Source organism: Cucurbita pepo, chromosome 5, assembly GCF_057944985.1.
Source record: "Cucurbita pepo subsp. pepo isolate OVF chromosome 5, ASM5794498v1, whole genome shotgun sequence".
NCBI lineage: Eukaryota > Viridiplantae > Streptophyta > Magnoliopsida > Cucurbitales > Cucurbitaceae > Cucurbita > Cucurbita pepo.
In genome coordinates, this window is record NC_141802.1 from 3,164,761 (window position 1) to 3,188,386 (window position 23,626).

At 35.9% G+C, this 23,626-nt stretch overlaps 2 protein-coding genes across 3 annotated transcripts; both read left to right on the plus strand.

Annotated features, from left to right (window-relative positions):
• Positions 1 to 533: 533 nt before the first annotated feature.
• On the plus strand, positions 534 to 11,762 carry LOC111795389 (Spc97 / Spc98 family of spindle pole body (SBP) component). 2 transcript variants are annotated; one of them, XM_023677787.2, is made up of 14 exons: positions 534 to 870; positions 1,108 to 1,827; positions 2,953 to 3,153; positions 3,274 to 3,585; positions 4,007 to 4,128; positions 4,587 to 5,690; positions 6,914 to 7,055; positions 7,159 to 7,318; positions 7,474 to 7,637; positions 8,285 to 8,370; positions 8,517 to 8,616; positions 9,648 to 9,709; positions 10,584 to 10,743; positions 11,372 to 11,762. In XM_023677787.2, exons 1-14 carry the CDS (start codon positions 709 to 711, stop codon positions 11,543 to 11,545), a joined length of 3,669 nt encoding a protein of 1,222 aa, XP_023533555.2. In that variant the 5' UTR covers positions 534 to 708; the 3' UTR covers positions 11,546 to 11,762. The 2 variants fall into 2 exon arrangements, with proteins under 2 accessions (XP_023533555.2, XP_023533556.2); XM_023677788.2 differs by lacking the exons at positions 8,285 to 8,370; positions 8,517 to 8,616; positions 9,648 to 9,709; positions 10,584 to 10,743; positions 11,372 to 11,762 and having other exon boundaries at positions 7,159 to 7,320; positions 7,474 to 7,631.
• A 1,795-nt stretch (positions 11,763 to 13,557) lies between these two features.
• Positions 13,558 to 22,919, plus strand: AAO2 (aldehyde oxidase 2). Its single transcript, XM_023677731.2, has 12 exons — positions 13,558 to 14,109; positions 14,954 to 16,648; positions 17,348 to 17,607; positions 17,706 to 17,915; positions 18,168 to 18,386; positions 19,684 to 20,646; positions 21,154 to 21,249; positions 21,369 to 21,467; positions 21,614 to 21,803; positions 22,081 to 22,330; positions 22,479 to 22,582; positions 22,676 to 22,919. Exons 1-11 carry the CDS (start codon positions 13,956 to 13,958, stop codon positions 22,483 to 22,485), a joined length of 4,143 nt encoding a protein of 1,380 aa, XP_023533499.2. The 5' UTR covers positions 13,558 to 13,955; the 3' UTR covers positions 22,486 to 22,582; positions 22,676 to 22,919.
• The last annotated feature ends 707 nt before the right edge of the window (positions 22,920 to 23,626 follow it).

Consider the following 23,626-nt stretch of genomic DNA (forward strand, 5'->3'; position numbering starts at 1 on the left):
CATGTATATTCGATTAATGTATAGGTTGACGTATAATTACGATTCAATTTAGGTTTTTTTAGTTTATAAATATTTAAGAATGGACATTAAAATCGAGCTTAGTTTAGTGGCAATTGACATATATTTTTTACCCGATTTTAATCTATACAAGCGTTCTAGTCATAAATACCTATTTTCAATTTACGTTAGATGGACGTCTATAATTATTTATATGGGTATTTTGTCCAATTTTCGTATCATATGAAATGTATTTTGTTTTCTTTAATTTTTTAATTTTGTTTTTTTAAATATTATTTAAAATGTAAAAAAATTATTTTTCAATAATAAGACAATATTAGTTTCTGTGATAAATTAACTGGGTATCGAAATGTCTAATTTACCCATATTAAATTAACTCAACATATTCTTTAAGCCGCGAATAAAAGCGGCGGAGGCAAAGGGTATGTTAGTCATTTGAGGTGTCAAAACTCAAAATTACTAAAAGGAGGTTATTTTTATATTAATAAAGTAAAAAGGGCTATTTGTGAAAATAACTCGAAAAATTTGGAGGGAGGGGAGGGAGGTCGCGCTTCACCCTCGAATCCAAACAGCTTGCAGTGGTTTGCTAATTTCTGCCATGGATTCTACTCAGTAGCTTCCCTTTGTTACCATGAAGCAGTTCTGAAATGATCGAATTAATGGCGGTATTTTAGCATTGAAGTAGAAACTATGGCGGTCGACACCAATTTGAATTTCCAATCTATGCTTGAGAGTTTGAAGGTGGAAGATCCATGGCTTCCTCCTAGAACTTGGGAAACCATCCCTTCACAAACCCAACAATCTCAGCTCCCTTCTCGTAGTAGTAATGGCGTCTCTTCCTCTTCAGTCTCCGTAAGTTCTCTAGTTCCTGTTCTTTACATTTATTCCTCGTTTTTTAGAATTACAATCTTCTAGCTCTTCTTACTTTTATCGATTTTACTTGTTGTATTCTTAAGGTTCCGCATTGTCATTCTGTTGGTACATCTGCATATTGTAGCATTCGAGGATCAAATTGCTTAAGCGTTGATCTTTGAAGAATAAGATATCCTTGGTTCTAAAACAATTGAAACGACGGTTTTTTTGTTTCAGGAGGCAAGCTTGGTTAGATTGGCGATGAACGCACTGCAAGGGTTGGAGTCAGCACTTATCAGCGTGGAAAAGTTATCTGCTGCCTTTTGTTCTGATCCTTCCGACAGGACATTCCATCAAATTCCATCTCTATGGAATCGCATTTCGAGTACGCACGCTTTGGGAAAGATACTCAGGTCGATTGGCTGCGTTGGGTTTTTAGTTTTCCTTCTTCATAAATTCGTTGACCACTTTACTGAATTGGGTATGGATGAAGCGTTTAATCATAAGAGTTATCAACGTAAGGTCGAAAAATGCAAAAGTAACGATGGCAGTGATGTGAGAGGGAAAGAATGCTCCCGAAAGAGTCTTGTTAATCAGGCATTTGCAGTTGCACTGAGAAAGATTTTGGAAGGCTATACGTGTGCATTAGATTCGTTGCATGCCTCAGTAGGTTTGAGAAGAACGCCAAAAGAGTTCGATGCGTCTTTTCACGGATCATCAGTGGAAGGATGTCTTATGAGCGCGGTGCATTCTGACATAACATTATTAGAGGTGTACCTTCATACAAGAGAATTGAGAATTCAGATTGAAGTACTTGGAAACATATGTAACTTGCAAAATGTAGCTAATGGCTTCTCATCGTTACCATTTCAAGACCTGATTGATAAGGCGACCTCTGAATTTTGTAATTTTTATTGGGGAGGAGACTTGCTAACATATTTGTACACACAACTCCAGGTGCGGTAAACTGAAATATCTTCCTTGTCTGACTTGTAATGTGTTTTTCTCATTGAGTCCTAATAATTTGTTGTGCATGAATATTTCCTCTGGTACTAATTAAGTTACTTCAAGGTTAAGAATAATCTTTATATCAGGAGATAACTGAAAAGGGATTAAGAAAGAAAAGGTTATCCTGGCTTCTTGATTGTCTTATCCTGTCAGCTACTGGCGGCCCTCGGGAAGAACCATTTTGTTTTGGACGGGAGTGGTGAAAAATGATCAGATAGTTGGAAATTGCTTCATCGGTTTGCTGGAGGAAGACTCTCAATGATCATATGGATGCTTAGACCTCCATGTTTAGATGGTTGGGAGCCCATTCCCGGGGGCTCAGGTGCTGGGGATTTTCAAGAGAAAATGAATCCTTTAACAAAATGTGTAGTGTGAAGAGAACGACTGGGGTTACAGTTGGGGGAGGTTGTCTGTGTAGTCTAAAATTGATAAGAGCCTTCCAAGATGAGTTTTTTTCACTTGGTTGGTGGCTTCTGATAAGATTAATATGAATGACTATAATGAAGGGAATTGCTTGTCTTCTTGCATACTACTGTATTGTTTGTGTTTGCAGAATTTTGGTTGGTGGTCGTTATGAGTTATTGCCACATTGTCCTTTCGTATGCTTTGGTTTAAGCAAGTTTTCTTTTAGTTTTGGCAACCTTGGGTTTCTTGATTTGTTATTTAGGCAATGTAGATGAATCTTTTATTGGTATCTGACTTTAATGAAATGGTGAAGGTGCTTCAATTTGTGCCTCAAATATTTGGAAGAACTGGGTTTCAGTGTTTCTCCATCTCTTGGGAATCCATTTGCACAAGTTAAGATATTTTTGGGACATTGCCACTCGTTTCTGTTGATACCAACTTGGGGGCATGCATAAAATTTGTGGTCACTTAAGCTTCTTCATATGCATATTCATGTCTATGCTTAATTGGTATATGCATTTGCATGCGATTGGATTTCTTACCTTATCCCTTATAATTTTGTTCTATGAACCTTCGTTGCCTCATATTAAAGAACTAATTTGTTTATATTGTGTCATGTCTTCTTATGGCTCCTGTAATGAACATAACAACTTTCGCTATCCTTCTTAGGTTGCTGATCCTGCTCATTGCGCTGTACTCAAGTTTCTGTTCCTCCGCTCATGTGAACCATATTGTGCCTTTATTAGATCATGGATATACAAAGCTGAAGTTGTTGACCCTTATGCAGAGTTTGTTGTTGAATATGATGACATTAAAACTTCTAATCTCAATACTGCTGGAATCTCCAGTTTTCCACTAGCATGTACAAGGGTAGTTTTATTATTTGTTATTCTTTGTTAATTTGGAAGCAGTTAGCAGTTTTGTTTCCTCATCTATTGTGGTTTCCTTTATTTGAGTTTGATGTTCATTGTTCTGGATCATTCCCTGTAGGAGAGAGAAGGAGTCCCTGTTCCTTGTTTTATGAAGGAATTATTGCTTCCACTTCTCAGAGCTGGTCAGCAGCTTCAAGTACTAGTGAAATTACTTGAATTTGGTACTTCTGTTGCCACTGCAGAATGTACTTACGATGATTTTCTTCCTTGTTGGACTGGCTTTTCTAGTAATCATGTGTACTATGAATCTGTAATCTCTTTCAGCAAAGAAAATGTTGAGGCCAGGGTTTCTGCAAGGGACGTTTACTATGAAAGGATGCAGAAAAAACTTGATAATCTTCTGACAAAAATAGAGTTCAGATATGAGCAGGTAATCTGAATGCTGTAATATGCATCTTGGAGGATTAGTGAGTGGTGGGCAACAAGCATCATGATGTAAGGAGTGGTCTCCTGATTCCCCAGTTAATAAAAAAATTGTATAAATTACTCAATTTTGAGTCGAGGAAAGCATGGTTTTTGTTGGATCAGTTGGGAGCCGCTAGGTAGTTCATGGTATAACTTAAGGGTTGTGTATTTATTTTCCTCATTTTCATGCCTTATTACCCTGAAAATTATTCATAAATCTCTTAACACGGTAGATTGTGGAACACGAGGTTAAACAAGCTTCAAAATATCTAACCTACATCAATTTCTTCGTTATACTTTCTACCAACATATCATATGTTTTGCTGCCCTACAATTTGTTCTGATTGTGTTTTTATATCAGTCTTGTGAATATCTTTCTTTAACAGATGGTTCCAGGTGATGCAGTATCTCTGATCTTTCCTCATGTTGGAGGAGGAATAAGTGCACCTTTGTCAGTTAAATCAGGAAATAGCCTATTTGATCCAGAAGTGGACAAGAGCTCAAAAATGTAATATCATATACTGTTGGTTCCTTCTAAGAGTGCGTGTGTCCATTGGATGATATAGACGTACACAAGTCCTTGCAAGTTGCATGTAGATTCTTTTCTGTTTTCTGTTTTTATTATTAATTTTTTTTGATGTAGTGCATAGTGCCAAACTTTCATTGAGAATAAAATGAAAATGAAAGAATACAAGAGGGATACAAAAAACAAACTTCTAACAAAAGGAGCTAAACCAGAACAAAAATAGGCTCCAATCAAGCAAAATGATATCTAAAGGGTGCATCTAGATGCTTTTGCTCTGACGTGCATGCATATTGAGCTTTTTGGCTCTAATTTTAGGGCTCCGTGGAGGCTGTCGCTTAATCATTTTTGTTCAGTGTTTCTCATTTTATTAATCTTTCAAGCTGTTGACTAATTTTTCCTCATTTCTAATTTATCAACTTTTTCTTATTTATCTGGTTCAGGTTAAAAGACAACACAGATCATGATGACTCTATTAGTTCATCAGATGCAGCTGATGTTGCAGTGGACATGTATAATTCACCCATGGAGTTGTATGATTCCTCCGGATGTAAATCTTCAAGTAGCTGTGAAGATGAAATTGAGTTTGATCAAAAGATTGATCCTCACAATAACATGGGCGTGCTAAAGGAAAATCATTTTTCTTCTTTAAGCTTCTCCAAGAATGATTTGAATATTAATTCTTTAAGGAAGGCTTCTGATTGTGAAGGACCATTTCATGTAGGAAGTGTTTTGGATGGGAGTTCTACGAAGATAGATGATGTAAATTTTGTTGTGCAATCGCAAAACAATGCCTTAAATTCAAGTGATACATCTTTGTTCTTTGACTTGGCTAATTGGTCGTGGAATTCTGATGTCACCTGCACTGGTTATTCAGAAGATATGCATTCCTTGGATTTTGATTTAAGGAAAACCAGAAGAAACTCTAGAGTCCATATTGGAGAATTATCTCTTTCTAGGAAGAGGATTGGTGATTCCAGTGGTGCAGTGGATGCCTCATTGAACAATCGATTTGATAATATTCCACGTGCTTCTAATTTGTTTTTTGCACAACCACAGAATCTTGATTACTCTAGCAAGTTTTTCAGTTTGAATCCAATGGTAACAAGAAATGTTTTCCTTCCTATGATGAGCAAGCCTGATCAGAGACATGCTAGTGCCTTGGGTCAATCTTTTCCTTTCTTTGATTTTTCTGTTGTAGAGGATCCATGTAAGGTATGCCCAGAAAAGATACTGCCTAGTTCTGGAGCTGAATCATTATGTGGTGGGAACTCTCAAGCTCTTTCTTCCAATAGTAAAAATAGTGATTCTAGTGAACAAGGATGTGGAGAAGATATTTTTGTGGACAATACTATATCTTACAATGACAAAGAAGATATTTCAACTAATGTTTCTGGTGGAAGGAGCTGGGAAACTATACTTTGTACAGCAAGCAAGAGAACTGTTGATAATAATGCTGAAGAGCAGAAGCTATCTTGTTCAGGATTGTTCGAGTTGCCACTTGATTACGTTATTCACAAATGCTTAGTGCAAGAAATAATCCTTCAGTATCCTTATGCAAATATGTTGGATGTCTATTTGGTTATATCTGGTACTTTATTGCATCTTATTACACCTCATCTCTGTAACTTGTGTTTTACTTTTGTTGAGAATGCATTTGCAGTTTCTCCTAATATTTTGCCGGTTTTTTCTTATAAGCTGGAAAATCAGACATTAATATGGCTGTAGTTTCATTGCACGTTGCTTGTATCCTAATATTTTGTCTATATGGTTAGTGTATGCTACTGATTGTCCTACTGTTTGCTTCAAGAAAAATTTCCTTTTCCATTTACTCGTTGTTGTTTATTTCTTAAGGTCTATGTGAGTTGCAAAGCTTCTCTTAAACAATCCTTGATTTCTTCTGTGCTTGGCATCTGTTAGTGCTTCATGTGGATAACCTTTTCTTGAGCCCTTCTTTCCTGCTCTTTGTTTTGTTCTTTCTTTTTGAATAGGTATAAGAGATGACATTGTGATGTCATATAATTTGTCTCACTTTTCTTCTTGTACTATGATTAAGCTAACTGCCCAAGGGTAGGTTAGTTGTCTATTGGCGTCTATCGAATGGTAACTGCCTTACTCCCCTGCCCTAGTGTAAAAAGAGATTCTTTATTTTTTAGCATTATTCATAAATAAATCCTACCTTGCCAACCTGAGCATAGCTCAACCAATCAAAACATTACATCGTTGATTAAAAGGTCAAATGTTTGAATTTTCACCCTCATGTGTTGAACTCAAAAAAAGAAAAACGAGAAATCCTTTCACACTTCAAGTTCACTTTCCAGCATCTTTATTGGGTCTCCTGGTCGAAAGACTCAAAAGTTTTCTAGTTTTGATCTTACAAGATCATCTTGTATTTTGTAATTTTGGCCTTTAATGGGCTTATAGTTCTTCACTTTGTAGGTCCTTTACATAAGTAATATCTCATTAACATTTTTTTTCGTTTCTCATAAGAGACAATTAAACAATCTCGTTAGCTGGCTCTTTGTACAACTTAAGGTCAGATGTTTCTCCCACTCGAATATACTTTTCCATCTTGAGCTTATTTAAGAAAAACCAATGATTGTCCAAGATCTTCATCCTTTAAGGTCAATTAGTGCTTGCTTCTTTCTACATGTTCTGATTGTGAGTGTTTTTACCTTGTTGTCTCACCATTGAGATGGATTTCTGAAAGGATCCATCCGAGAATGTTTGTCATAAAGGGTAATAGTTATTCCTATACCTTTGCAAAAAGATATACATATGTCAGCAAGTTAACTATAAAGTTACTAGATGAAGGATTTGATTTGCAAGAGCATCTTCTAGCACTGCGGCGGTACCACTTTATGGAACTAGCAGACTGGGCAGATTCATTTATCACATCTTTGTGGAATCATGTAATATATACGTGCCAAATTTTTTGAGTTTGTTATCTTTTCTGAACTGAAAGTGCTGATCAAATTCTTTTTTGATTTTTGCTGCCACTCCTTGAAAGCACAGAAGTGGCGTGTCATAGAGGCAGATAGTAAGCTTCCAGATATTCAAGGTTATCTTGAATTGTCTGTTCAAAAGTCATCGTGTGAACATGACCGCAACAAGGATAGATTATTTGTCTACATCAAAGAAGAGTGCACTCTGCCTCTTTCCAAAGGAACCATCGGTGTATTATTTACTCATTCAAATTATATCTTCCTTTTATTTCCGTTTCATAGTCCTCAAATTTAGTTAAATTCAATATTGGGACTTGATGGTTAAACTAATATTTGAATTATTTTTTATAATTTTCCCCTAATGGCTTCTTCTTCTAAATGGCAGGGATTGATTCATTTGAGTTTCTAGGTTTGGGATATCATGTAGAGTGGCCTATCAATATCATTTTGACGCCTGCTGCATTGAAAATATATGCCGATATTTTCAGCTTTCATGTTAAAGTGAAGCTTGCTGTTTTTTCTCTGACCAAAGTTTGGTCCTCATTGAAGGTCATGATATATCCTTTAATTCGATACGTTAAGGGGTTAGCTGACAAACAAATATGCGTCAGAACCAGAAAAGATTTTGGTTGCAACGTAGGAGATCTTAAACAACAAGCATTAAACTTTTTGACCTTAATGCATACAGAGGGGGCAATTCTGGATGAGTGTAGAACAGATAAGGGGGTGAATGGCAATACTCGAAATTTCATTTTGAACATGTTATGACTTTTATGAAAAAATTTGTTTATACTTTTAAATGCCCTTTTCAATTTAACTAAATCAAATTATTCTTCCTTAAGCTATTTTTCCCTCAACCTTTTAAATCGATATCTTAGGTGCATGCTCTTGTTCCTTCTTGTCTTACTGTGAGCCCTTCTTTTTTATTAGTAGATTGACTCGAACAAAGTTATATGAATGATTTTTCCCCCTTTCTAGAACTCTTAAATGGAGAGAGCTGATGGTTTAACATTTCAACTGAAAGTCCAGTATTCAGCTTTTAATTCCATCAGCAGTGATGGAGATAAGAGGACGTTCCATTAGGGAATAATATTAGTCCAGCTGGCATGAATAGTCAGTTGAAGTTGAAAAGTGTCTTAAACATCTTTGAAGTATGAATGGAACTTATGCAATTTGCTTCAAACTTTGATTTACAGGACATGGGTATCTTGATCAGTCAGAATCGCCATTCCAAACCTATTAATCAGGAAATCCAGCATTTCAATGTTTTGGTGAAGACTAGGTAGTCCTGATTTATTGCCTCAAATTTCTCTTTTCTTGTGTTGCTCATAATGTTGGCATTCTTTCACTCCTTCCAGAAACTAAATTTTTATTTTTATTTTTGTGGTTTCATATGTAGCTCTGACTATTTTTCACTTCTATGATCAGGCATGAAGTCAGCCATTTTGTATGTGTATTACAGCATTATGTGGAGTCTCAATTATCACATCTATCTTGGTGTAGATTTCTTCAATCTCTTCAACTTAAGGTATGAGTGGACGTTTTATCCCATGTATCAATGTCAGATATTATGTTGAGTATGGCACTTTTTCTTGCTCTTCAGGATTTGTAATTGACTTGTTCGATGTACTTTATTTTCTTTGAAGGACATATCTATATTTTTGTGAACGATCAAAAGGGTGTCCCTCCCTTTTCATTTATTTCCAAGACTTCACGTGTTCTTTATCCATCTTCAGTCCAAATTTGTTAATCTCTTGTGTTTATTCTTTACTTTAAGATAATTGAACATATATATATATATACATAGAGAGAGAGAGAGAGAGTTAGAATATGAGGAGATGTTTGGAGTCTCTTGGGTGCTTGTTTAGGCGTCATTCTGAAAAATAACTCTTCGCTTTTGTTTTTGAAACCATGTCTAAATTTATGGTTTGGTGGTTTATATAGATATCCGATCTATGATTTGAGGAGTGGTTGTCCTAGTAAATAGTAAATTTAGAAAATACGTGCAAACAATGAAATATTGTTTCTAATTGACCATTTTTTGCTCCCAAATTTTTAATTATTCTGTAAAACAAATTGCTACATCTAAAAACTGTTTGAAACTGTTTTTAAATATAAGTTCTAAACTGGTCTTAGCTACCTGAATTACGAATGCGATTTTAATCGTCATTGTAATGGTTTATTACTTCAAACTGCCAAATTTCAACAATTACATTGATGCATGATACTTTCTGTCGAATGGCTTTGAGGTATTCCTCGACGTCAATTTAATTTTCTTCATCTTAATTTCTCCATGTATTTAGACATCTTATATCTTGACTGTCCAATGCATCCCATACTAGAGTCTAGATATTGTTGCTTTTGATATAGAAAAATCTCGAGCACTTTTGACCAAGCAGCCTCCATCTCAACAATTAATACGGGAGAGATCTTTTGAAGTTGCTATCAGTGTTTTTATTTATCATTCATGACCAAAGAGTGGAGACTGATTATTTTCCTTGTTTGATGCATTCAAACACACTGGTTTTTTCTGTCTGATTATGCTTCTGTTTTATGTAGGCAAAAGATATGATGGATCTCGAGTCAATGCATATGGCTTATTTAACTGATGCATTTCACACGTAAGATTCTATTTCAAAGTTTGAAATGTCTTGGGGAACTAGAAGATTATTTTTGAATGCTTGACTTTGTACTTTTGGTAAGAAATAACTGTATTTTTTTTCCAAAAGAAGAAACATGTTTGGTTGGAAAAATGTAGGGATTTGAAAGAGGGGAGGATAAGAGTTGAAATCCAAGTTCTAGACAACAAAGGTTACAAAATATTTCCCCAATTGTACAAAATCAAATTAAGTCTAGATTTTTAGAAAGAAAAAAGAAATTGTTTGTTGAACCCTGAAAAGTTGGGATGAAAGGGAAACCATGCACCACTTCGAAAAAAAATTCTTCTATCAATGATCTTGAACACCCTATGTTATATTTCAACAAAACCTACACTAGAGTACCGTCGATAATGTTTAGCCACATCACTTTTGCCATTCCTTCATTGCCATTGAAACAGTTCCCATCGAATAAATAATAAGATTTGATCGAATAAATAATAAGAACTGTCTCAGCCCCTTCCCTCTAGACTTTTCTTTTTTTGCCTTTCAATTGTTTCTCACCAAATAAATAAATAACTGCTACTTGAAATATAAGAGGATCAAATAAGATCCTTTTGGAAAACTCAAAGGACTAGAAAATTAATTGGTCCAAAATAACAGTATAGACGGGCTTGTTGGACATGTATCCTAGGTGTTTCTGACTTGTTCAAGTGATTTAGAGGTGTGTTCGACATTCAACTTGACTCTCAAACCTTTGAGCAACGTATGTGCTTCCTAGGTTGCCTTTACTAAATGAAGTGATTTAAAAAAATATTCATTCATTTTTCAAGCATAGAATTTCCTCAAATTAGTTGTAGAACTGAGTTCCTAACATTTCTTATGTATAACCTTACAGATGTTTCTTATCTGAAGAAACACTATCTGTGGCTGGTATCATTAATCAAATCTTGCAATGTGCACTGGATCTCCGATGTTGTTTTACTGGTGACATGTGGAATACTCAAGTTGATAATGCAGCTTCTTCGAGGAGACTTTCTGAGATCAACAAGTCTCAGGTAAGCTGCGTGCTTGATTTTCCTTATTAAAAAGTAGAAATTCCTTACGATCATAGAAGTGTTAGGAGTTTTATTTTTTTTACCTTGGAAGGGACATTTGAACTCATACTTTAGTTCTAGGCGAATGTCCAAAATATCGTAGCATGCAAATAGACAAAGCAGTATAGTCTCAGATGGCAAGCCATTTATTAAAATATGCTATCAAGAGAAGAAACCTTCCCCTTGCATCGCATGTTATTTGGAATCCATTTCCTTCGTACTCATGAATGGGGAACTTGTCCTCCAGTGCGGGGTACTTGATGTTCTCCTTGTGTTCAGCATGACATGGTACCTGTTTTGGACTGTCTTGTTCATTACATTTATTTTATAATTTAGGAATGCTAAAGCCTAAATGTCTTATAAAAACTATCCCTTTAGGGATATCCAATAAATGTCTTACAAAAACTGCTTTGCCAGACATGCTTTAGTTGATAGAAATTGACATATACAATGTTATCTAGTGTCTGTTCGGAGGTTGAAAATATATAATACCTTTTCTAGTTATTTTATTCTTTGAAAAAAGAACAAAAAAAAAAAAAAAAAAAAAAAAAAAACTGATAAGGAGGCTAAATTTTGCGTCAACATACAGGTACTTGCCGTAAAGAAGAGATTTGACAAAAACATGAAAGAATTGCACCTGCTTTATCTGAAGTCACCTAAGCTCGGAGAGTATGGGTTATCTCGATTATGGGAATATTTCAATTACAACGATCATTACTCTGATACTGGTAATGAAATGAATTACTATGCCTTCTCGGTCTAATGATTGATTTCAAACCATAAGAGAGATAAGGAGAATCGTCCTAATGTTTGTGAAATTGAATTAGTTAGGTCGGGTAGCTTCTATGATGCTTGAATGCTTGTAATTCGAACCATGTTGCATTCAAGGTTTCTTAGTGAAGATGCTATGTTAGCCCCTTTACAGAGGACAGTTCTTGTAATTAGAGTAGTAATGTTATTGCTATGGTAGTTCTTATTGATGAGTGAAGTGTGCAGAAGATGGATGGCTTACCCTTAGTTTGTGTTATAGAAAATTTGTCTCTCCTGTCATCTTGTGCTCCCCGAAAACAAAACTGATGTGTACTACTTCAGACAGTCTCACTGAATTTCTTTGGTGGGGTAGTTTGGTGCGGGTCGGTTTCTTAGCCCGAGCTGGAACCGAACCATAAAGAAGTTTTGTAGCAAACCAAGCTGCCTTAGGGATCTAAGAAACACACCAGATTCCAAAATTTTCCTCCAGAGATATTCTAAGAAACTGCCACGAATGCGTTAATCAATTAGGAAAGGTGCTACATTCAGATCTTTACAGGAGATATACATAGACGGTAGAGAGGTCCCATCTAATGTTTAGATATCACAGGAAGATTGAATTTGAACGGTAGTAATGATATATCAAAGATGTTTGCTAACATCTGGCAGCATTGCATCAATATGATCTAATATTCCATTGGATGTACATTTAGAAATGCACCGACCTGAGCGATTTCGATCACCTATGACCATTGCTTTGGGGAACTTATAGAACTAGTAAATGCATAATTCATTGGATAGTTTTATCAAGTCTGATCCTCGTGACGAGCTGAAACTCAATTAAGCTTGTTCATCATTGTCAAACGTCAAAACATAGCATGGAATTTTGTCTTAGAGTTATTGGGCAAGCTTCAAGTCTCTCGCCCATTTCTCGTCCAAGAGCAGCAGCAGCAGCACCAAGCCTCGCCCGAGCTTAATTCAACGAGATTGCAACAAGTTCAAGTCTCAATATACATTCTTTTTTGGTGTAAAGTTGATGAATGGAACTTCCAATCTCAAGTAATAGGTGTTGTTTATGTTGGGCTGAGAAATCATCTCTTTTTTTCTTTTTTGTTCAATGATATTATTAACGGAAAGGTTACTTTCTATCGCTTTCGGTTTGATTTGATTGTCAAAATTTAACAAATAACAATTATTTTTTTAAGGGTTAAATTATACTATTGATATTGACTTCACTAAAATCGATACACGTGGCATTTGATTCTATAAGTTATATAATATATATACCCACTATTATTAATATTATTATTATTATCATCATTGTAATAAAATATCAATTCTTTTAAATTAAATTACTGTTTTCTTGTTTTTTAAAAACAACAATATTACTGATCTAACCCATATAAAATATTAATCATCTGGTCAACTCAAACATAAATTAATTAATTTAGACACAATTTTTTATTTATTATGTTTTTGTTTGTTTGATTTTTTTTTTAATCTTTTAAAGAGTTAAAAGAAAAAGTTACATTGTTACGCATTTTGAGTTTTTTTTTTAAAAAAAATTAATTAATTATCTAGCTTAATAAAATATTCTTATTTTTAAAATTTTTAAGACGAATTAGAATTCAATTTTATATATTTCGCTTAAAATGATTTAGAGAAGTTAACACGTACTGAAAAATAGTAGTAAAAAAACATCTATTAATAAAAATTATTTTGAAGCTTAAACATAAAAAATATTATTTATAAATAAATATAGAGCAAAATTTCTCAAGAGAAAAATTGATTTTTTTTTGTTTGAAAGGTTTAAAAGATATTAATAAAAATTAAAATCTTTTGGACATTTAAAAGATATTTATAAAGTCTTTTTAAAATAAAAGATAATAGATATTATTGAATGGCCACCTCACACTAGGGAAACTAAAAAAAAAGTAACCGTGGCAATGACGTGGATGATGACGTCAGAAAGAGCCCTACCCTCAGCCAATAACCGCTATTCACCATTAATGGCAGATGGCTAAAGAGTGACAAGCAGTGGACATGCCAGAGACACTCAGCGACGTTCACGCCATCCCATTCTATGATCGATTCTATGAACTCTGCAATTTCAATTTTCAACTCAAGATTTGTTCATCCGTTTCTTTTCGTAACCGGTTCATTCATTCCCTCTGCCGTCTCTCGCTCTTCCTCGATAAAGGAGGTTCGGGGAAAAGTTAAATTATTATTACTTTTTTTCAAGTTGTCTTTGTTGGCATCAAAATGAAGATCCACCGGGTGGGAAATGAACGCGTGTTAATTAAGCTCATGACCAGAAATTTGTTGCAACCAGTTTCCATGTTCGGACAAATCTGTCTCATTCACCGAAGGGAAGAAGATTTATTATCCCTTATCGCCGCCGCTACAGTTTCATCTACCCGACAATGGAGAATAAACCAGAGAAAGCAGCATCTCCGCTGGTTTTTGCTGTTAATCAGCAGAGATTTGAGCTCTCTACCGTTGATCCTTCTACTACTTTGCTTCACTTTCTGCGCCACCATACTCCTTTCAAGAGTGCCAAGCTTGGCTGTGGTGAAGGTAATTACTTCATCTTCCTCAAATCCATGACTTGGGTTTGCTTACTTTTCATGGAAATATGGATTTTCTCTCGTTTTTTTTTTGTTAATTTCCTTCAGCTGCCTTGTGTATCAACATGTTATGCACTTTAAGTATCTGTTTCCTTAATTACTGTACTCGCCGTTGACTCTTTCCCGAACACGGTTGTCTTGTCCATTCTTTTCATACTTCTAACTAATTGATACAACTTTATACTGTTTATATTCTTGCTAGTTGCTAATGTTTTTCAGTGACCCTCAGTTTTGGGTATTATTGGCTTCACATGTGAGATCTCACCTCGGTTGGTGGGCCACCAAAGGACGCTGGCCCCAAAGGGGTGGATTTGGTGGGGTCCCACGTCGATTGGAGTAAGGAACGAGTGCCAGCGAAGACGCTGGGCTTCGAAGGGGTGAATTGTGAGATCCACCTTGGTTGGGAGGAGAACGAAACACCCTTTATAAGAGTGTGAAAACTTCTCCCTAGTAGACACGTTTTAAAAACCTTGAGAGGAAGCCCAAAAGGGAAAGCCCAAAGAGGAAAATATCTGCTAGCGGTTGGCCTACATGTCTTGGTAATAAGTATCAAGTTAAACAACTCTTACTGTGTTCTATGATTTAATACATAAAAGCATAGTTCTTAAGGATTCTGTTTGAAGTTGAATGTGATGTTACGTTCCAGCAATTGGGTCCTTTTTAACTCTGGAAATTGGAAGGCTGGATTCAATTTCTAACTAATCATCAGTTCACTATTCCACTCGACAGGAATCATAGTATGGAATTTATTTCAATCTAAATCTGTTGACTTGTTTGGTTATTTTGAAATGTAGGTGGTTGTGGTGCTTGTGTTGTGCTATTGTCCAAGTATGATCCTGTGTTAGATAAGGTTGAGGATTTTACTGTAAGTTCATGCCTCACCTTGCTTTGTAGTATTCATGGGTGTTCTGTTACAACCAGTGAAGGTCTTGGAAATAGCAAGGACGGTTTCCACTCAATTCATCAAAGGTTTGCTGGATTCCATGCTTCTCAGTGTGGCTTTTGTACCCCTGGAATGTGTGTTTCACTTTTTTCTGCTCTCGTCGATGCTGAAAAGACCAATCGACCTGAGACCTCTCCGGGATTCTCAAAACTTACGGTTTCTGAAGCTGAAAAGGCTATTTCTGGAAACCTCTGTCGCTGTACAGGATATAGGCCCATTGCTGATGCCTGCAAGAGTTTTGCTGCTGATGTTGATATGGAGGATTTGGGGCTAAACTCATTCTGGCGGAAGGGGTGTGGTGAGGATGTAAAATTGAGTAAATTACCACCATATAGTCAAAGTAATGGCCTCTTGTCATTTCCTGAATTTTTAAAAAAGGAACTTAGGCCTATCCCTTTTGTGGACTCTAAGGGACGCTCTTGGTTAAATCCGGTTAGTGTCGAGGATCTAAACAGATTGTTAGAAAGCAATGAGACTAGCAATACAAGTAAAATAAAATTCGTTGTAGGCAACACAGAAGTGGGATATTACAAAGAATTTGAACATGTTGAGAGATATATTAATCTTAAACACATCCCTGAGTTGTCAGTTATCAGAAGGGATTCAACAGGAATAGACATTGGTGCAACGGTGACGATTGCAAAGGCTATTGAGGCTCTGAAAAATAATAACCACGAACCATCCTCAGTAGGTGAGCTGGTGTTCAGTAAAATAGCAGACCATATGGAGAAAATTGCCTCTGGGTTTGTCCGAAATACTGCGAGCATTGGGGGAAATTTAATGATGGCACAAAGAAGACAGTTTCCTTCAGATATTGCCACAATACTCCTTGCTGCAGGTTCCATGATTAGTATATTAACTGGTTCCAACGAAGAAGTGATTATGTTGGATGAGTTTCTTAAAAGGCCTCCATTGGGTCCTAAATGTGTACTTTTAAGTGTCAAGATCCCAAATTGGGATTCAGTTAGAGATATTTATCCAAATGATACTACTGTATTGTTTAATACTTTTAGACCATCGCCTCGGCCTCTTGGAAATGCACTACCGTACCTAAATGCTGCTTTCTTAGCTGTAATCTCTCCATGTAAAAGTTCAAATGGGATCCTTTTAAATAGTTGTCACTTGTCTTTTGGAGCCTATGGGACCAAACATGCCATTAGAGCAAGAAAGGTCGAAGAATTTTTAGCTGGAAAAGTTATGGATTATAATGTAATATTTGAAGCTGTCTCATTGATTGCAGCTACTATAGTTCCTGAAAAGGGTACTTCATCTCCTTCTTATAGGACAAGCTTAGCCGTTGGCTTTCTTTTTGAGTTCTTAAGCTCCTTAGTTGATGGAAATGTTACCATCAAGAGTGATTGCCTAAATGGATGCAAGAATACCTTGACAACATTACCTGACAGATTTACTTCAAACCACGACCTGTTTGGTTATAAAAACACTGCAACTCTACTATCATCTGGAAAGCAGACGCTCGAATTAAATTCAGAATATCATCCCGTTGGAGATACCGTTACAAAATCCGGAGCTGCTATCCAAGCTTCAGGTACTTCATACCTTGTAATAATAGAAATTCGGACATTCTTTTTTGTTATAAAGATAAAATGAATCTATATTAATAAACCTGATGAGCCTTGAGCCTTCACAATCTCTGAAACGTTCTGTTGGAAACATTGTCTGCATGACCAATTTTTCCACCTCTGTTTGCATGGATTTGAAGATATGTGCCTGTATATCTTGTTGGAGCTGGCCTTTTATGTCTCGCTCTGGAACTCTTTGTATGCTAACATTGGCTTGATCTATGGTACCTACTTGGTGTCAAATGCATATACATTACCTAGCTGTGAAACTTCTAATAATGCATTCACTTTAAGATTAGGCTTTACATGTTCAAACAGCAAAATTTCTGAAAACAACATTTATTTTTCAGATTTGAAATTTGAAATTATAAAGTCAGAATTACACTATAAAAGATAAAAGAAGATAAACATACTATTTCATATTACATACTCATTTATTTTGAATTGGGATCTAATTCCCAATTTACGAACACACATATTAAAAAACACTAGAAATATGGAATACAACCTCCTTTTTCCTTAAATCATTTATTTTCAATTTTTTTTTAAAATTTTAGATTACTAACCAAACAGGTGTTCCATGGTCTGTAGGGTCTATTTGTTTTTCATGATTTCTTGTTCTCAGTATCATGAAACCAATGTGCATGTGCAAATGAATATTTTAGGTGAGGCTATCTATGTGGATGATATTCCTTCACCAACAAATTGCCTATGTGGAGCATTCATATACAGCCGAAAGCCTTTGGCAAGGGTGAATGGGTTAACTTTTTCTCCTGAATATCAACCAAAGGGAGTTATTGCTGTTATTTCCACCAAAGATATTCCTGTGGGTGGACATAACGTTGGAGCTAGAACTATGTTTGGTGATGAAGTTCTATTTGCAGATAAGCTGACTGAGAGCGTTGGTCAGCCACTTGCTTTTGTGGTGATTCTATTAACCCATGATTCATTTGTAGAAACTTTTGTTACATAAGGAATCCTTCCTTGTTGAGGTGCTTATTTCTTATTACACTTGTTATTTAGGTTGCGGATACACAGAAACATGCCGATACGGCAGCAGACTTTGCAGTAGTGGATTATGACATAGATGATTTGGAAGCACCTATCCTTTCTGTAGAAAGTGCTCTTGAAAGATCAAGCTTTTTTGAGGTCCCTGCATTTTTGTATCCAGAACAGGTTGGAGATATGTCAAAAGGAATGACTGAAGCTGATCACCATATTAAGGCTGCTCAGGTACCTTCTACTATGACATGCTTGGCCTTAAATTTAATTATGATATTCCAACCTCGATAAGAAATTGGAAACATGCCTGATTTATTAAGTTGAACCACGTTTGAGTCTGATTTTGAAAATTTGACCATTACCCATTCGATAATTTCACACAAGAAAATTAGTTTGTAATAATACTGCTACAAGTGTTATTATTATTATCTATCTAAAATTTAAGTCATTTCTTCTAATATTTTCATAAATGCTTACATTCAGATCAAACTTGGGTCACAATATTACTTTTATATGGAGACACAAACTGCCCTTGCCATTCCAGATGAAGATAACTGCATGGTAGTCTACAGTTCAAGTCAATGGCCTGCTAATGCACATTCTGTTATTGCAAAATGTCTTGGCGTTCCTGCACATAATATCCGTGTAATTACTAGGAGGGTTGGAGGAGGCTTTGGTGGAAAGGCTATCAAATCTATGGCTGTGAGTATCTGCTACCAACTCTATCTATCTGCTACATAAAATGTTCTTCCTTCAATACCCAAGATTTCCCACCTCCATTGAAAAATCTTTGGGTTGGCAATTCACTAGTGGTGATGTTTCTTCGATAGGAAGGCAAGGAAATTCAAGTAAACATGTGATTAAGATTTCTCCTAGATTTTTTTGGATACCAATGTGAAACGAATTTTTGTTGAAAATTATCATAGTAATGGATCTGTTGTGTTTCTTAGTAGGTAGGATAGTTAGTCATTGAATCCAAGTAAGATGACATAATTGCAACTTAAGCACAGACTCGAGCCACTTGATTATTCAAGTGGCATCAGAGTATCCTAAAAGCTTATTTTAGTTTGCAAAGCACAAGGACGCATGTGCATATATAGGTTCCTCAGACTAAGTGTGGTTGTTTTGGTGCATCTGAATATCTTAACAAGTCGTGTTGGAATTGGGCACTGATGACAAATCCTTGCAGTGCTATTTATCCAATAAGTCCAACATTAATTCCTTTCGACCTTTCTGAGTTGGGTAGGGCAGTTGCATCCATGACTAGGATGGATATCTTGTATCCAAAATCTAGCAGATGTCCTTAGCTATCTCCACATCATTAATGGAGTATTTCTTACTTGTACTACCGCTCTTATTTACTATTGTTTTCGTTGCTATTTGATAATTAAAAGTAAGGCAACTTCTGGTTTGTCATTTCAAATTCTAATTATGGAAACAAAATGTGTTGAATAGAATCTTTGGTAACTATATAGGTTTTGATGTACGTGAGATGATGTGGCCAATTACAATCTCATGATTTATGTTATATTCCATTTATATTTTGAAGTATACTTCATTCTTGAACCTACTTTTGACTTTTTCTCAAACCGACATGCTTTTTAGTGTTTCTATAAAAAGATGGTTTATAGAAAATGTCTAATCCCTTTGATTCCCACACTTATGCTACCCTTCTAACCAATTGGGAAAGTTTTACATGATCACCCTGTTTTATCTATCCTTTTTGTAAAGTTCATACATGAATGAAATTGTTTTTTTTATCTAATTTTGAAAGAAAGATAAAAGATGGTTTGTGTAACCGACCTCTAGAATTAGTTGTGTATCTAAGTTAAGCTATTCACATTCTTCACCATTTATGTGTTTTTAACAATTCACCATGGCTTGCTTTCTTTCTGTTTTTTTTCCTTCTCCTTGCTAAGGATTTCCTTAATATTTCCCGAAGGATGAATAGCACATTCTAATGAATGAGTTAAAACCTTCTAACATTTATGTTGTCTAGGTTGCTACGGCATGTGCCCTTGCAGCCCACAAGTTACGCCGTCCAGTCAGGATTTATCTTAACAGGAAGACTGACATGATAATGATGGGAGGGCGACATCCAATGAAGATTACTTACAACGTGGGGTTCAAATCTAATGGTAAAATTACAGCATTGGATTTAGAAATATTGGTTGATGCGGGGATGAGTTGTGATATAAGTCCAGTTATGCCACACAACATTGTCAATGCACTTAAGAAGTATGATTGGGGTGCTTTATCTTTTGACATAAAAGTATGCAAAACAAACCACACAAGCAAATCTGCAATGCGAGCGCCTGGAGAGGTACAAGGATCCTTTATTGCTGAGGCAGTGATTGAACATGTAGCATCTACCCTTTGCATGGATGTTGATACTATCCGAAAAGTAAATCTGCATACGTTTGACAGCCTCAGCAGATTCTTCAAGGATGTAGGTGAACCTCAAGAGTACACATTACCTTCCATTTGGGATAGGTTAGCCACATCTTCAAACTTAAAACAAAGGACTGAAATGTTGAATGAATTTAATAGCTGCAATAGATGGAAAAAGAGAGGTCTTTCTCGAATGCCTATTACGCACGAGGTACTTTTGAGACCAACCCCTGGTAAAGTGAGCATTCTAACTGATGCTTCTGTTGTTGTGGAAGTCGGAGGCATTGAACTTGGCCAGGGGCTATGGACAAAGGTAAGACAGATGGTTGCATATGCCCTCAGCTCAATTGAATGTGATGGAACCGGTAACCTCTTGGAAAAGGTGAGAGTGGTTCAATCTGATACTGTCAGCTTAATACAAGGAGGGTGTACAGCTGGGAGTACTACCTCTGAATCAAGCTGCGAAGCAGTTAGACTTTGCTGCAATATATTGGTAGAGAGACTACAACCTCTCAAGAAAAGACTGGAGGAGAAAACGGGTTCGGTCAAATGGGATGTGCTTATAAGCCAGGTTGTTGTCTGCACCATCTCGTAGAACATTTTATGATTGCAATCATGTTTTCTGGCTATAGTGACCGTTTGTCTTTAGTTCGGAGTGATATTAGTTTCTGAAGTGTAGGAGGGTCGATGCATATACATAGTTTTTTAAAATTTCATTAGTAGTTCACGTAAAAAATAGTTGCTTTAAGTAAAAAGATTCTAGATTCAATGCAGAAGGTTGTGATTTGATTTTTTTTTCATAATTTCTCCATATGCTTAAAAAAATGGTTTATTTTGTTTTAGTTATGAGCGGTTTAGGAGGGTCGGACTTATGATCAAGGTCTTCTAGTTTGATTTTAATGGCCGCCATGTTGCCGATTCTTTTTGGTCTGGTGATTGATTTATAATTTTACATGTTTAGTTTCTTAAGTGACCAGTTTTCTTACCTCCTCATAATAATTCCTTTGGGCTTTATGATTATGGAGACATATCTTTGGGTTTATAACATCTTGGTCGTTTTATGACGGGAAAAATGCAGGCAAACTTGGAATCAGTGAATTTATCAGTTAATTCTATGTACATTCCCGACTTTGTGTCAATGCGATACTTGAACTATGGAGTTGCAGTTAGTGAGGCAAGTGCACTAATAACACCTCCCTTTGTATTTACTATTGTATTATTGTCAAATTTAACCACTTCACTGCCAGTTTATCTTACTGCACAGTTCAACTCACAAAAACCATGCTATGACAGGTGGAGATTAATATTCTCACCGGAGAAACGTCAGTTTTACGTTCAGATATTATCTATGATTGTGGACAGAGCCTCAACCCTGCAGTAGATTTGGGACAGGTTAATTGTTTGAACTGTTCTTCAATCTCCCTGAAGTTTCCAGTTTGTGCACTTTTCAGCTTCTATATAGCTATTGTTCTGTTGGAATTGATTGATCAGATGTTCTAAGTGTCGATAATCTTATTGATGGGAATCGGTTTTTGTAGGTTGAAGGAGCCTTTGTTCAAGGAATTGGATTTTTTATGTCAGAAGAATACCTGACAAATTCTGATGGACTAATGATTAATGCCAGCACGTGGACTTACAAAATTCCGACAATTGACACCATACCGAAACAGTTCAACGTCGAAATTTTGAACTCCGGACATCATAAAAAACGCGTTCTCTCTTCAAAAGGTTAGTCAAACTTTATTGTCATTCGAAGTTATATTTTTCATTTTCCTTATAGACTTTTTCGTAGAAGCAATTATGAAAACAATGTATGCAATATGTATAGAAATTATCTGCTCCATCATCAGATGTTGGCTTAACATAGAAACTAAAAAGGAAAATACATATCATTTAATCTATATGGATGGTGAAAACAATTATGTATACAATCCAAAGGGTAAAAAGCATGGATACAAGGGTTTCTTCGGAGTGGGATTTGAATAAACGCAATGCATTTGTGCAGCTTCTGGAGAACCACCATTGCTACTAGCTGCATCAGTTCACTGTGCAACACGAGCGGCAATTAAAGAAGCACGTAAACAGATACGAAGATGGCGCGGTCAAGACGAGTCTGATCACGCGTTTCAGCTGGAGGTTCCTGCTACCTTGCCTGTTGTTAAAGAGGCATGCGGGCTAGACTGTGTGGAAAGTTACTTGAAATGGATCAATGAATCAGAAGTAGACGCATTGCGAGCTGATCAAAACACAGCTAGGTGATGCACTTGCTCATTTTCTAGTTCATATGCAGCAGAGAAATACTATAGATGAAAACTACAAAAATAAAATCATCAGCTTACCATACATTGCTCATTTTCTGATGGAGCCTTTTGAAATGATGGCTCTGGTAAATTTCCTTTTCAGGCAGTAAGATGCGTTTGGATGAACTCTTAAACTTCTGGGAAGCTTAGAGGTCAGAGCAGTGGGTTGAACTAATGGTGCTATCTACCGTCTGAAGCGATATGAGAGTAATTTTTTCAATACACTAAAATTATACATATCTGTATCATTTGCTTTAGTTTGTGTTGCCATTCTGAAGTGGATGGTAAATGATCTTGCAGAGCAAAAGGGTCAAGAGGTGTAATAAAAGGAGGCATGCTGATATGATATTCCAATGTAAAATTTTAATCTTTGCTTAAATTTCATTTGGACATAGTTCAATTACTTCTAAGTTAAACTCATTACCTACATATTTGTTGTAGGTTAAAGTCAAAGTGAGTTTAACCGGTATGTAATATATACCTTCGATCGAAAGGTCGAGGTTTGAATCTTCAGGTTAAATAAATTTATCTTTTCTTTATTTTATTTCTCTGATTCCACTTCTTTTCTTCTCTAAATAGCCTCCTAATGTCTAAAAGAATTCAAAAGAAATCCATCCTGAAATGAAACTACAAACCAAGAGAAGGTGATGGTGTTGTAGTAGAGGACAAATGGTGTCTGGTAAAAATTAGACCTCAAAGACGAGCTGAAATAGAAATAAATAATTGTTATTATGCGTGGGTTGTGTAAATTATTGATGTTTCACTTGCATTATGTAATTTACAACTAAAACTAAAGTGGGAGTTGATGGAGTTGATGAGAGACTTGAGTGATTGACCTAAAATTTAGAAATTTTTGGTCCTTCCCCCTTCTATCTCTCATCTCCCTCTCAATTCTACAGTTTTTTTTCTTCTCACCTGTCCACGGTCAGCTATCCTCCTTCTACTGACGAGTCGACGACAATTTTACCACGACGACTCTCCTATTGGAAAAAAAATTTCAGATCTGAAAGATTTTAAAAATTTTAGAGATTTGAGAATCTCTAACTTTTCTTGCGAGTACTTTCGCTGAGAACTATATCTTGGATTTCATCAAACTTCCATTTTTCAGGTTCTTCTGAAAGATTTTAAAATTTTTAAAGATTTGAGAATCTCGAACTTTTCTTCCGAGTACTTTTGCTGAGAACTACATCTTGGATTTCATCAAACTTCCATTTTTCAAGTTCTTGTGAAAGGCTCACTCAAATAAAGATG

Coding starts and splice junctions, on each gene's coding strand:
- LOC111795389 (XM_023677787.2), top strand. CDS start 709: ATGGCGGTCGACACCAATTTGAATTTCCAATCTATGCTTGAGAGTTTG. Junction 1,828..2,952: donor ATTTGTACACACAACTCCAG/GTGCGGTAAACT, acceptor TATCCTTCTTAG/GTTGCTGATCCTGCTCATTG. Junction 10,744..11,371: donor CTGAGATCAACAAGTCTCAG/GTAAGCTGCGTG, acceptor GTCAACATACAG/GTACTTGCCGTAAAGAAGAG.
- AAO2 (XM_023677731.2), top strand. CDS start 13,956: ATGGAGAATAAACCAGAGAAAGCAGCATCTCCGCTGGTTTTTGCTGTT. Junction 18,387..19,683: donor AGGCTATCAAATCTATGGCT/GTGAGTATCTGC, acceptor TATGTTGTCTAG/GTTGCTACGGCATGTGCCCT. Junction 21,468..21,613: donor CTGCAGTAGATTTGGGACAG/GTTAATTGTTTG, acceptor CGGTTTTTGTAG/GTTGAAGGAGCCTTTGTTCA.